This window comes from Centrocercus urophasianus, unplaced genomic scaffold (assembly GCF_019232065.1).
Source record: "Centrocercus urophasianus isolate 14NV4802_14NV808 unplaced genomic scaffold, USGS_Curo_1.0 seq_18, whole genome shotgun sequence".
Classification (NCBI taxonomy): domain Eukaryota; kingdom Metazoa; phylum Chordata; class Aves; order Galliformes; family Phasianidae; genus Centrocercus; species Centrocercus urophasianus.
This window is the reverse complement of record NW_024884733.1, coordinates 24,492,037-24,505,336: the sequence shown is the minus strand read 5'-3', so window position 1 is coordinate 24,505,336 and position 13,300 is coordinate 24,492,037. Positions and strand designations below refer to the sequence as shown.

Genomic DNA, 13,300 nt, shown 5'->3' with positions numbered 1-13,300 from the left:
TAGTGTGCACAGTGTCACCCATGATTCAGTAATGTGCTGTTAGGTACAGGAAGCAATGCCTGTACAGTGACATTTAGCTTCGCAGCTTGCCAAGTGCACCAGGTCTAAAGACATTGTTAAGAGGACTTGTAAGCTCGTGTCAAAGCATATTCCTTTAGTATTATTGGATACTACCATTAGGTTGCAGTAATGGAGCTGTTTCTCAAGATTTTGAATCTAAATGGAGTATTTAAGCTGTTTCAGTGTTGGACTTTGCAAAACAGCTTGTCCTATTTTTATTTTTTTTGTTTAACTTCCTAACGTCTTCGTTCTCAGAGGCTGCAATTTGGGTTTGATCTCTGCCCAAGACCACTATTTAAATGAAGGGCTTTAAGTGATTGAAATTGCAGGAGGAAAGCATTTTCTGTTCTCTTTAGGCATACATTCCATTGAACTTGCTTCAGCTCTTAAATTCAGTCATCTTGACATGAGCAAAGGCATCTATCTCAACGTGTGCAATTAATTGCTGCAAGAAACAGCTACGGTACGTTTTGGGGAGGGGGTTAGGTTTTGTGGTTTAGGTGATGGAATCAGCAATAGTCTTGCATCATGCATGGTATGTTCATCTTTGTTCCCCTGTCAGCCTCCCTGATCTTTGGCAAAGATCTTCAACTTCAGAAAGCCTTGCTTGTGTTCGTTACCGTGTTCTCGTTAAATTCTTGAACTCGTGGTCTGATGTGGTGTAACTGCTCTAAACCCAACTACCTGCTTGGTTACAGCTGAGCTTGATAACCTTCGTGTAGGAAATAGGTCATGGTGGGTGTCTGGTCTCACAGGCATTTCCCTCTGAAAGCTGATTTACTCCATGTCTTCAACATTTTCATTACAGATTGTTTTGTGGGGTGTGCATGGGAAGCCTGGTTGGTCTGGTTGTTACGTGTGACTCTAACCAAGCTCATTATCACCTAAAAAGCTATTTTAAGGCTTAAAATATTCATTCTATAGTGATGATTAGGAATTTGAACTTTCTCCATAGAGAGAAGCAGATCTGGAATTTGATAGCATTTTTAACCTTTTATCTAGTACTGTTCCATGGCGTGGGTGCCTAGAGTTGCAGACCTGGTGTACTCAGAATCCCCTCTGAACAGGACAGCTTCCTGGCACAGAGTTTAGCAGTGATACATTCCTGTGAGAAACTGGGACAAGTGAGCGTTGCCACGTTGGAGGAAGAGGTCTACAAGGTTGTGTTTGATTTTGGAAGTTCTCTAAGTGGGTGTGTATGGGGTTGGCAGGTGTTGTCAGGAAACATGTAATAACTCAGTCAGGAATAACTTGTGTGTTTGGGGATGCAGAAGGAAGTAGCAACAATTGTTGCTGTGTCAGGCATCATTTGTTGTTTTGAATCAGTTAATTTAGTGAGACTGTCTTGGTGCCAGCTTTTAGGTCATAACAGCTGCCAATTTCTCCCAAGTCATGGTAAAGTAGTTCTTTGAGTGCTTGGGCTGAGGATGGGGGAGGCATGTTGCTTCCAGGGTGGCAATAATTCAGAGTGCTTGAGTCTCCAATGCAGGAGCGAATTCTTCTGTCAGCAAGTGGGACATGAACCTATGCTATTTTGTCCTTGAAACTGCAAAGCCTATGGGTATATCCTGTCCTGCTCTTGCAGGAGCCTGGGGTTATGTTGCTACAACACTAGTGGGTTAGCCCTGGTTTGGGAAGGAGCTGGGGAAAGGTGTTTTGGGTGAGGGTGATCCGACTCCATTTCCTCAGGCTTTCAGTTCATTCTCTTCAGTACCTGGCTGGCATTGAGTGCAAGCTGTGTCAGCTGGGTGGTGGGCATTCATCTTCCACATGGCAGGACAGCAGTGGGGCTGTCAGCATGGGAAGTTCCTGTTTGCCTCATACCCTGTCATGAAGCCAAGGTGAAGCTGGGAGGAGGGAGAAGCCAAAGAAGCCCTGCTTCCAACCAGAGAAGGGGCTCAGCCTGCCAGCCCTGTCCACCTGTCCACATGCCTGGGCAGCACAGTGCTTCTTGCTTCCCTCCCTCTGTTGCTTTTTGTGTCCTGGTAACGTTGCTTATGTTAGAGACCGTATATGTTGGTAACATGGCTGCATTTTAGGGTGCAGAAAGCTTCCTGTGGTCCTCTGAGCTGCTCTGAAGGCTGTAGCTCCAGGAGGAATGAACAAAACTCACCCCCAGGTACGGTCCTCTTCATGAAAATGTTGTGTTCTCTAAAATTCATGTGTTCTTGATAATGTTGTTTGTCTGATCTCTCTATCAGTGGCTTCTAAGTTTTCCAGTCCTGTCTACTTCACCTAATTTGATATGAAAGGGTATTGGTACAGCTTTACTGGCATCAAGTGCTGGACTTGCCTCAGTGTTTGTTGTGCAAATGGGTTACTGAAATCTGAAAAGCAATCTGATTGCTCTGTGAACCAAATGCAGGCTGTGTTTCCACTGAGCCAACTTTTGTTTGTATGTAAAATATGTATATCAGTACTTACCCGTGTCCATTCCTGGATGAGATGGTACCAGAACCAGAAAAGCAACCACGGCGTGCTCACGTGCTACGTCTGGAAATGGTGTTTTATTCTTTCACTTCTAGAGAAATGGTGATGTAACTACTTTTGATTCAGCCAAGTCCTCTGAAGAACAAGGTAACAAAATGCCAAGCTTAACATTTTCGTTATTGAATTCTAAATCAGTGGAGCCTATCTCTGTAATGTAAAATGCAGGAAGTATTTATGGTGTGTTGAGACTGTTGTGTTTTTTCTTTTCCCCAGCCCTCTGTAGTGAAACATCCTGACTAAAATTAATAGACTAAAGATGCTTTTTGCTGGCCTGGAGGTGGCAGACTTATGGTATAGCATCGTGATATGTATTCTTACCTTTTACAAAAGAGGCTCATTATGGAATTTCTACGGGCTTTCTATATGTTTTAATAGCTAGGCTTCAGCAAATTTTATTTAAGAAGAAAGTGAGATCACATGCAGTTGATAATAAGTCTGCAGATTGGCTTGCGACAGCATTTCCTCACTGCCATTAATTTACACTCGTGCCTATTTGCAGCCATTCTGCCTACTGGTCAAAGGTATTGTCCTGTGAACTGCAGCATGTCTGTGTCTACCACTTGCCTTTTAAGCTGCAGTGTTCTGCCTTTGATTCGTACTTGTGTTTGATGTGGGGGATGGTTACTGCTTCTTTGAATCCCTTTGCAGTTGAGCAAATGGTGTGTCTTACACTCGTACAACACATAGCAATTAAGTACATGAGGTACAGCTAAGTAATCCTGGCTTTTAGATCAAAGCCTGTTGCCTCCCACCTTTGCTTCCCAACAGGCTGCTGCCGGCCATGCTGTGCCCACCTGTGCTGCCCACCGAGACGGGCCTGCGTTGTGCTGCTGCTCCTGGCTGCCATAGCAGCCATTGTGGGCCTGGCAATCGCACTGGGACTGCAGCTACGTACACCGGGTTGGTCCCCAAGAGTCATTATTAGCGCAGTGAGGGAGCCCTGTTGCTATGGGGGTTGTTCCCCATACCAGTGAACATGACAGTGTCAGAAGATAGTATTTCTTGCTTTCCTTTCAGTGAACCGCCCCTGTGTAGCCACCCATAACTGGACAGGCTTCTTGTGCAATGACAGAGTGACCTGCATCCCAGCCAGCCAGGTCTGTGATGGAACTGCCAACTGTAGAAATGGAGAGGATGAGCAGGAGAAACTCTGTGGTGAGCTGTTCTGTTCTGATCCTCCCATACTGGTCTTCCTATTGATCTCCAAAGATCTGCCTCACCTACGGGGCCATTCGTGAAGCACTTTGGTGCTGCCTGTCCCTGTTCCGACAGGTACATCTGTACCTGCAGGAGCTCAGCCTCTGCCCTTGCAGGTGACCTGCCCCGCAGCCTGCCGGCATACCTGGTTTTCCACTGTGGTAACCCTGAGCACTGGGTCTATGCTGACCAGAGGTGTAATGGGATGAACGACTGCGGAGACTGCTCCGATGAGATGGGGAGCTGTAAGTCTGCCTTTGGGCTGTGCTTAGTGAAAGATCTGCTGATAGCTTGAAGAGGTTTTGTGGGGTTGGTGCTCACTGGTGCTCCTGGAAAAGTCTGGAGGTTGGTGTCCTCTGAAACACAAAACAGAGACAAAACACGTGGGCTTCTTCACATCTGTGGCCAAAGGCTGGAGGCAGTTGAGAGGGGAGACACTCCATGCTTCAAAAGGCTTTTCCAGCCTAAATGGCACTATGATTCTGTGGCTGTGATGCTTAAGGCACATGGTGTAGTGGTGGGACTTATCGGGTTGACATGAATTGGTAATCTTTAAGGCCTTTTTCAACCTAAATGATTTTTTGATTATTTGTTCCCAGCCCCAAAAGTCATTCCATCTTTGTGACTTGCTGAGCACCAAGCAATTTCATCTCAATGTGGATCTGTAGACAGCACCAATTATTCAAAACTGATCTTTGGTCAGGAGATAAGTTTGTCTGTAAGACCGAGGGGGACTGAGTGTGCACCTCTGTGATTTAAATCCAGCTCCGCTCAAACTCGAGTAGCAGGTTTGCTCCTAAGTCACCCCTGAGATTTTGAACCTCAGACAGCACCTTTCTCTAGGGTGGCTTGCTAAACAAACAAATCACAGCTGGTCATTGCTCCCAGGATGCCATCTCTGCCACAGAGGTCATCGCAGTGTCTTTCTGGTCGATTCACAGACTCAGGGTCATCCCTGGTGGCTTCTCAGTAGCAGCTGTGGAGTTAAAAGGTGTAAGGGAGGAGGTGCCTGTGAGTGCAGCAGCATTTTTCTTCCTGGTTTCTTGTCCCCGCAGTGGCTGCCTGCCCTCCCTGCGGCCCAGCGTGGTGGAGCTGCAGCCCTGTTCACTACAAGTACTGCTCCTGTGTGCCCAGGGCACTGTGCAGCGATGGTGTGCAGCACTGCGTGAGCTGGTCGGATGAGTACCTCTGCAGGCCGTGAGGTCTGGGCACCAAGAAGTGTTTGACATGGCGAGGTGCTTCCTGCACTGTCACTTCCTGCTGTGCCTCCACCCTGGAAATTCTGGCACAAGCAGGCCCAGGTGAGCAGCTGCAAAAGGCCTGCAGCAGAGATGGGTGCTGTGCTGCTGGCATCCCGGTGCTGCAGGCCGGGCATCAGCTGTGGGACACCTCTGTGGGTTCTCCTGAGCACCTCTTGGGGCTCTGAGGGTGCAGAGTGGCAGCTTGGTGCTTAATGAGCAGCTGTTGGACTGAGATGTGTTGTAGAGCAGTTAGAAAGTGAAAAAGGAGGGAAACAAAGTCTGTTGCATCCTTGGAACTGCGAGCAGAGGAAAACCAAGAGCTGCTGCCAGGCCATGGGATGACATGGGATCTGCTCAGTTTGCTCCTCTGCTGGTGCTGCAGGACCAGACAGCTGCCTTCACAGCACCCACGAGATGTAGGTACAGATGTGTCATTGAAATGTAAGAAAGCTGTGGTCTTTCTCTCTTCTTTTGAAAACCTTGCCTGTGTCTGAAACATCAATCCCAGATCTAGTGTTCCAGGCCCCAAAAAACCACTGGGCATTATTCTTCCTGCGTGCCAGCTCATAGATCTTCAAAAATAAATCCTGGTTCACTCATTTCTTCTCTGTCCTGTGATCTGTAACTCGGCATCTCTCCATGACTTGTATAAATAGTGAATGTTTGTTCTAATTTGTAGCTGGGATACAGCCATAGCTCTGAAAGATCCTTTAAAAATAGCTGCACTGTGTTCTGACTCATGCTTTTACCTAGAATGAAACGGCAGAACTCAGCACAATGGTACTGTGGAGATGTTTAGAGCCATGTTTAATAACCTGTCCGTTTCCATGCCACGTAGGACGGCTGGCTTGCTTTCTCTGTGTTGGTACAACATCACTGCAGTTTGCTCAGTGCTGCAGCTCAAAGAGTGGTTGGAAGTATCTTAGGTAAATGTTTCTCACATTCAGGCTACCACCCTCTCAAAAAAAAAAAGAGATAGAGCTGTACATTTTTGCTAGAAAAATCACTGGCATCTAACATTGCAACGAGGCTGATTTGGGGTTGGTAAATTCTGGCTTCTTGTAGTCACTGTGGTTGGGAGGAGGATGCTGGTCAGGCTGGCCCACGTGGCGCTGCTGGATTCCCCAGTGCATGTTTGTCAGGTGGTGCAGCAGCTCCCCTCTTCGGTGGTGGATCTGTGCCTTGGAGCTCTAAAGTGAGATGCTGAGGACAGCAGTAAGTGTGCTTGAGTCATTCTTGGATAAAATGTGCACAAGGGTGTGTTGAAAAGGGGAAGTCTGTCAGTCAGCACGCAGAGCTAAGGAAAGGGCTAATTTTATCAGGGATGGAGAACACAAGCACACTGCTTTAAAACACCTCTTTTGAAAAGTGAGGCTATACTGTATTGTTTTCCTGATGCTCCTGTGACCTGACAGGCTCTCCATGCCAAGTCACAACGTGTCTATTTGGTGTGTCAGAGCCCCAGCTCCCAGCTGCTAGACTGAGGTGAGGCGGTACACGCAGTTCTGTGAGGTGGGCAGCTCTTCATGGTCACATTAGCAGATGGTAATTGTGGAAGGTCTAGCAAAGCAAAAATAATCCGTGCTGGCTGATGCACCAAACTGCAGCTGCAGGAGCAGCGCTGGGCCTGAGCGTCACAGCCTGTCGAGCTGTTCTGCTAAGTCACTGTTTGTGCTGTTATTTGCCTCAGATGAGGGCTGATGTCTTCAGTGGACGCTATAAATAGTTTTGAGTTTCTGGGAAAAAATGTAGGGCCTGAATGTAAGTATGCTTGTTTGTTTGTAGTCCTTCTTTGAAGAAACTTCAGCACTAATGGAGCAAAGTGAGAAAGGCTCTTCTCTCATCTCTCTGCACTCTCGAGGCAAAGTTCCCTTTCTTGGCATCTTTGCCATTTCCAATGATGCACTTCTTTTGTTGTCACTTACTCTGATAAAGGCTGTGTAACAGATCCTCTAACTAAGCACCAGTAGAGGAAACCTGTTGAAGTTCTCAGCCTTAAAGGACACAAAGAAGCTCTCAGGCTCAGTTCACAGCCCCTGTGTACTTTACTCAGTTTTGATTTGATTCCTGTGTGTTTCTGTGACAAACCTGTAGCGTTACAGCTCTACAGCTCTACTCCTGGCTTTGTGCACACTAATGCAAAATGATTCTGAGGATTAAAAGGAGGGATACAGGGGAGTTCTGTTTGGATTTCTGCAGTAACTACATAACCAAAGGGGGTTACTGTCTCTGCTTTGTTCCCTCCCCTGCGGCCTGCGCTTATCCTGTTTGCTTCCTCCCTTTGTCAGAGCTGTCAAGCACAGCTTCATGCTTACAGGCTGAGCTTTCTATACTACCAGCACTATTAAAGGCCCGCTGCACTTAACATGCATAGTGCACCTTTATTTCAGCTAGGTTGATTAGTCTTCTGCCCCTAAGGTAACAAGAGGGGTGAAGGAATTGGAGCAGCATTTTTGTGAACGTCTGTGTCAGAAAAATGAGTTAAGGATGACACTAAAAACTTTATTTGAAAAAAATTATGTATTGAAAATATACAGTAGAATCACCATTCTCTTCATTGACCCTGCCCCTTCCTCCCCAAGCATAGGTTAACCCACAAGCCTATCACAACAACCAGATGTAACAATACTGCTCTCCTTTGTTACTGCCTTTGGATGCATCTAAACTCTGTCATCAGCAAGAAAACAACAAACAAAAGATCCTGTTCTTTCTGACTCAGTAGGTATTTAACAAATCCCAGTCCTCCACAGTGAGGCACAGATGCTTCTGTTTAGAAGTCCTTTCTCTCTCTTGTTCTGCCAAAGCTCTCTTTTTATTGTTCTTTAATTCATGGCTGCCTGCAACATCCTTTTTCAAAGGTAAATGGCAATTTTGAACGTCTTCCTTATAAAACTGTAAGTTTCCAGATACTTTTGTTTCTGCTTCCACCAACTTACGTTTGACCACTTCCTCTATTCTGTGTGTCTTGCCATCTAGAGAGGGGGGAAAATAAAAGTTTAGATTTAGGGAAAATTAGGATTATGCTGTAAAATACACACTTATGTTGCAAATTATTCTGGCTAAGCCAACCTGGAATACTGACTGCTCATAGACAACGATTAAATGCTGTGGTCTCTATGCAGTTACGTACAGAAGCGCTGAGCTGCTGTTCTGGAACTCAAGTCTTCTTGTGGCTTCGTGGCCTCCATAACTGCCTGCTCCCACTGCAGAACTGTCTGAAATAAGATTTGAAGGAGTCGCTGTAATGTTCATAGAAATATCACCAAGAACTACTCTATCCCTTGCAATATTCTATTCAGTGATTTAATATCCCACAGGTATTAAGTTAGGACAATTTCCATGGAGTAAGATAGATTTAAAGCTCCATACCTGTTCTGCCCATCCCTCTGTTTTGCAGTTACTATGATCAAATTCTTTCAGAGGCACTTTTGATTGAACTAAGCCCATCTGCGTTTGGATCCGTTTAACAACAGCATTCACATCCTAGTGAATGAGGAAATAAAACAGTCAGAGGGGGGAGCATTTGATTGCACCTGTCCAATAAATTAAGCTCTCTCACCTTGAGGCCTGTCCCAGAAATGTCCAAACAGTTCAACTTCTTGAAACAAAGAAGGTATCCAATTCCCACATCTGTGATTCTAGGGTTACCTGTAAGGTTAGTTAGTTAAGTTGCAGTATGTGCAGAGTTATGGTCAGAACACCAAGAAGCTACTTGTTCAGAAACTAATATTTGAGCATTCTTGGCCTTTTTTTCTTGTTGTTTGGAAACTGAGTCAAATCCGGTATTTTCCCTCTAATAATCAAAAGACAGGTTTTACAACACTACTTAATGTAAATATCTTTAAGCATGTGAAGTGGCAAATGGCTGCACTTAGAGCTATGACCTCACGTGGAATGTTAGTGCTGAAACCTGGGGTTGGGTACTTGGCCTGTGGGAATTGCTAAATTATATGTATTCCATCAATACTAAGTAGAAATTCTTCACCAAACAGGACACGTTTTGCTACTACTACCACACCACAAAGCACTTACAGGACAAGTCTAACACCAGAAGGTTCTGAAGTCCCTTTTTCAGTACTCGTACTGGCGCCGTCATTCTGCGAAGGCCCGCGTCTGACAGAGCGTTGTCTTTCAGGAGGAGTTGTTTCACACTGAGAGGAGAAGTACAATAAATACAGTTTATAGTCATGTTGTTTAGACAGTTTCACCAATTGTCTTAAAGTCTATGTGGAAAGCTCTTCAGTAGATGATAAAAGCTTAACAATAATTAAAATAGTAAGAAAGAAGCTTGCGTTGGTGGGGGAAACAAATATTGCCATATTCCTTCTGCTAGCTCAATAGAAGCACTTGACCAGCTACTCCCAGAGCTCCAGCAACAAGCCAGCCCTACAGCATGAGTATTTACTACTAGAGACAAGAAGGTTGTTTATTAATTGGAGTTATTTAAATTAGGGCTGCCAATCTCCACTGGAGACTGTGAAAAGAAAAGTGCATGGTGAAATGGGAGCGGACAGATTTGTTAAGGGAGATAGTCATGATGTTTAAGTGAACAATGTGGTATTACCACAGATCAACTCAGGGAAAACCACAGCCGTAGAACATTCTTCAGAGCACTTCAAGACAAAACCTTGCCTCTAAATACACTGAAGTTTTTACACTAATACAATATCCTTCATCAGTGGCTTTTCTGCCTTCTGATTTCCCAAGTCTTCTACTTTCTAATCTTCAGAAAATAAGTTCTGCAATACTGTTTGATACTAAACTGTCAATTAATGAAATATTAGGCTTAGTGCTTGCAGGAATCTCCATCTGGCACACTGGTTAAAAATTTGGCTGATTAAAGTTCTCCCTTTAAAGAAGGAAATAACTGTGTGAAGCTGTTCCAAATGCACAAGGTGCATTTATTTTAGCTGACAACTGAAATTTACAAGAAGTTGATTTAAACATGAGCAGTCAGTTAACTTGCACATTGGTAGGACCTCTGAGATTCAGTGTGTCCTTTGGATCATGTGCTTTGTATGCAGTAAATTCTGTATTTTGTTTACCTCACGTGCAGGTTTTATCAACAACCCAAATCTTCAGACTTAAATGCTGCTGCCTGTGAAACTTTCCTGTAGAGTCACAGCCCGATGCTTGGCACTGTTTAGTAGTAGCAAAAGCAAACATCATTTCTTGACACATGTCAAGCAATGAGTACCTGGACAGAGCCTCTTTAGTGAGGTGTTCCAAAAGTTCATGTTCATCTCCAAGTTTACAACAGGAAAGATCCAAACACGTCAGCTCCCGGAAAGACTTGATTTCTTCCAGCTTTTCAGAGATAACCAGGTATCTGTAAGAACAAAAAAGCTATCACTGCTGAGGAACAACAAGGGCCCTGTGTTCTCAAATGCAAGCATAATGCAGTTATTTCTCACGCATCTGTGTAGAAGTTGACAGAAGTTAGTCAGCTGTTACAACTACCTTTGAACACTGCATTCTGCTTACAGCACACTTGAGCTCCCAGCCTTCTCCTTCAACTAATATCACACTTTCTTTGACAAAGTCCCAGACTAACGATTAAGACTTCAACTTGTAAGCATCGTTATTAGAGGCTTATTTACAGATCATTACCATATAATTTCAGGATAACATAGATTACCTTAAATCAACTTCACAAACTGCTGTTCCTTAGCATCCAGAAAGTGTGTAGACAAACCAACAGGCATAAAATCTGTTCCAGATGCATCAGAATGGCTTGCCAAATGATAAAAATGCTATTTTTTTTCGTACACAAAGTACTTCACTAAAGAAGTAGAGCAGTTCACTAGCTGGACTCTATCGTGACACCCACAGGGCTGCCTCCAACCAGAGTTGTGGCTACACCCCAGGCAGCACTTACACAGGGAGTTTTGGTTTTTTTTAGCTGTGTTGGTTCCCTGATGTGATTCACTCTGCAGCCACGCAAGCATCTGCGCTGGAACTATTCAGCAGATTTAGAAATGGGAATGCACTGAAGAATGGCATGCACGAATACATAGTAATATGAGTTACCCCATCTCTCCTGCATTTATGGCAAGATAATCCCTCAATTCATTAACATCTCCTGTATTTACCTCATAGCCCCCGTGTCAAGGCAATCCCTGAGGATAACATTTTGAGTGGTGAAATTACGGGTGCTAACTATGATCCCTGAAACCTTTTTGCCCATGCAAGTAAGAGCATTTTCTCTGTGCTGGTATCCATGTTAGAGCACTCCACCAAATCCCTTTGCTACACAACTCAGCTAGGTGGGAGGCAGCACGTGCAGTTAGAATGCAAGACAGTTCTTGATAGGTAATACAAGCTCAGAGGGCTTGCTAAGAGTGGGCTCTTAGAAATAAGACTCATAAAAAATGTCTTAGTGTCTTACTTTCTGGATTTCAAGGATTTTATATTTAACTGATCTTTTTGTAATGGTAAAATATGCCAGAGGTAATTCCATTTCTGAATGAAGCTCGTAAAAAGTACCTGCACTAAAAATAAAGAGGGAGTTCCATTGAAGGGATAAAACAAGGTAATTGACCTCTGCTCAAACTTTCCTGCTGTGCTTAAAGCACCCTTGGCACTTCAGATAAATGTGCCTGTCCTTTGATTTTAAACTGAATAAACCACCCTTTTTTAAAATGCAAAGATGGAAGGCAGACTCATTATATCACTATCCAAGACTTCAGTAGGAGCAAAGCTTTAAAAGCATGTCCAGTTTTAAGCTTCTTGAGACACTCTAGTAGTAAAAGAAACTGGGGACACTGACAAGGTGGAAAAAACGGTGCTGTATTCTAATCAGAACACCGTTAAAGCACGTTGAGTATGGGGACAGAATCACAGTTATCACTAAGGTAAAGCCTGCCCGACTACAAAGGCTGTACCTCACCTACAAAATTGCATCTTCTGCTGAAAATGAAATGAGCTAGAAAATGAAACAGGATTGGAGAGGATCCAGGAGGGCCACAAAGATGATCAGGGGACTGGAGCACCTCCACTACAAAGACAGGCTGAGGCAGCTGGGCTTGTTCAGCATGGAGAAAAGAAGGCTGCGGGTGACCTCAGTGCAGCCTGCAGTACCTAAAGGGAGCCTGCAGACAGGAGGGGAATCAATTCTTTGAAAGGGTAGATAACAGCAGGACAAGGGGAAATGGTTTTAAGTTGAGAAAGGGAAGATTTAGGTTGGATGTCAGGGGGAAGTTCTTTACAAAGAGAGTGGTGAGGTGCTGACAGCTGCCCAGAGAGGTTGTGGATGCCCCGTCCCTGGAGATGTTCAAGGCCAGGTTGGATGGGCCCTGGGCAGCCTGGTCTGGTATCAAATGGGGAAGTTGGTGGCCCTGCCTATGGCAGGGGGGGTTGGAGATTGATGATGCTTGAGGTCCCTTCCAACCCTGGCCATTCTGTGGCCATTCTGTGATTCTGTGTGAATAAACCCAGATGGTCTGCAAAGGTGTGTGCAGTCACATAACTATGAAATGCTCATAAGCAGCAGCTACAGAAACATCCCATGAAATATCTAAGGAGGCACTTGAAAGGAATGGTACAAAAGGAAGTAAGCAGTGTTAGACAAAGCAAGGCTCAAAATTAGGTGGCACCATGTGGCCCTGGAGAATAAATCTGTGGTTGAGAGAAAATAAAGAGAACTTGAAGCACGCCAGCAAAAAGCTCAGCAGATGCTGATGCGTCACGGAATGCACGTACCTGTTCCGCAAACACAGGGAGCACAGCACCAAGCTGCCGTACGCTTCAGTGAACTTCTGCAGAGCTCGCAGTCCCGTCACAGGCTCTGTGAACTTCTGCCTTGCTTCTGCGGCTGAAAAGAGCTTTTCAGCAATCTGCTCTGGGAAACCGACCAGCGAGTCGACGTGGTCAACGTTGTCGGAGATGTAGCCCAGCACCAAGCTGAAGAGGGACTTGGCCGAGTAGCGGAGGTTGCCCTCCTTGGTGTACGTGAAGATGAAGTGATCGGTCCTCGGCCTCCTCGCCCTGTCGTCCTCCCCGTTCAGACAGAGCTCCACAGAGAACCCCCCGGAGAACAGCCTGAGAGGCCGCGCGTTCCGGACGCCGCCCGCAGCCGGGCTCACCACGTGCAGCTGCCCACGTTCACGCACGTAGATCGGCCCGGCATCCGCGTGGCTTTCCGAGCGGAGCCAGTACGACATTCCCCTCGTGCCGTTCTGCAAAAAAGAAGCCGGAGGTGGGCAAAGCGCTGCCGGGGAGGCTCGGGAAAGGCCTCGCGGCGATCCCGGGAGCCCCGAGTGCGAGCAGGTGCGGGTCCCGGCCGCCACCGGGAACGGCGGGGAGCAAAGGGG

General features: G+C 45.6%; 2 protein-coding genes across 3 annotated transcripts; one reads left to right on the top strand and one right to left on the bottom strand.

Moving 5' to 3' along the window:
• Positions 1-53: 53 nt before the first annotated feature.
• Positions 54-5,587, top strand: LDLRAD1 (low density lipoprotein receptor class A domain containing 1). Its single transcript, XM_042819441.1, has 6 exons — positions 54-2,179; positions 2,586-2,637; positions 3,319-3,450; positions 3,568-3,705; positions 3,864-3,992; positions 4,803-5,587. The coding sequence occupies exons 1-6, from the start codon at positions 2,159-2,161 to the stop codon at positions 4,946-4,948; spliced, it is 618 nt and encodes a 205-aa protein (XP_042675375.1). The 5' UTR covers positions 54-2,158; the 3' UTR covers positions 4,949-5,587.
• A 1,902-nt stretch (positions 5,588-7,489) lies between these two features.
• LRRC42 (leucine rich repeat containing 42) lies at positions 7,490-13,204 on the bottom strand. Of its 2 annotated transcripts, none has more exons than XM_042819433.1 (7): positions 12,690-13,193; positions 10,186-10,317; positions 9,021-9,139; positions 8,548-8,636; positions 8,358-8,471; positions 8,119-8,203; positions 7,490-7,960 (listed from the first exon to the last, which is right to left on the bottom strand). In XM_042819433.1, exons 1-7 carry the CDS (start codon positions 13,148-13,150, stop codon positions 7,704-7,706), a joined length of 1,257 nt encoding a protein of 418 aa, XP_042675367.1. In that variant the 5' UTR covers positions 13,151-13,193; the 3' UTR covers positions 7,490-7,703. The 2 variants fall into 2 exon arrangements, 1 of the variants encoding a protein (XP_042675367.1); XR_006168927.1 differs by having other exon boundaries at positions 7,872-7,960; positions 8,058-8,203; positions 12,690-13,204.
• Positions 13,205-13,300: the final 96 nt, after the last annotated feature.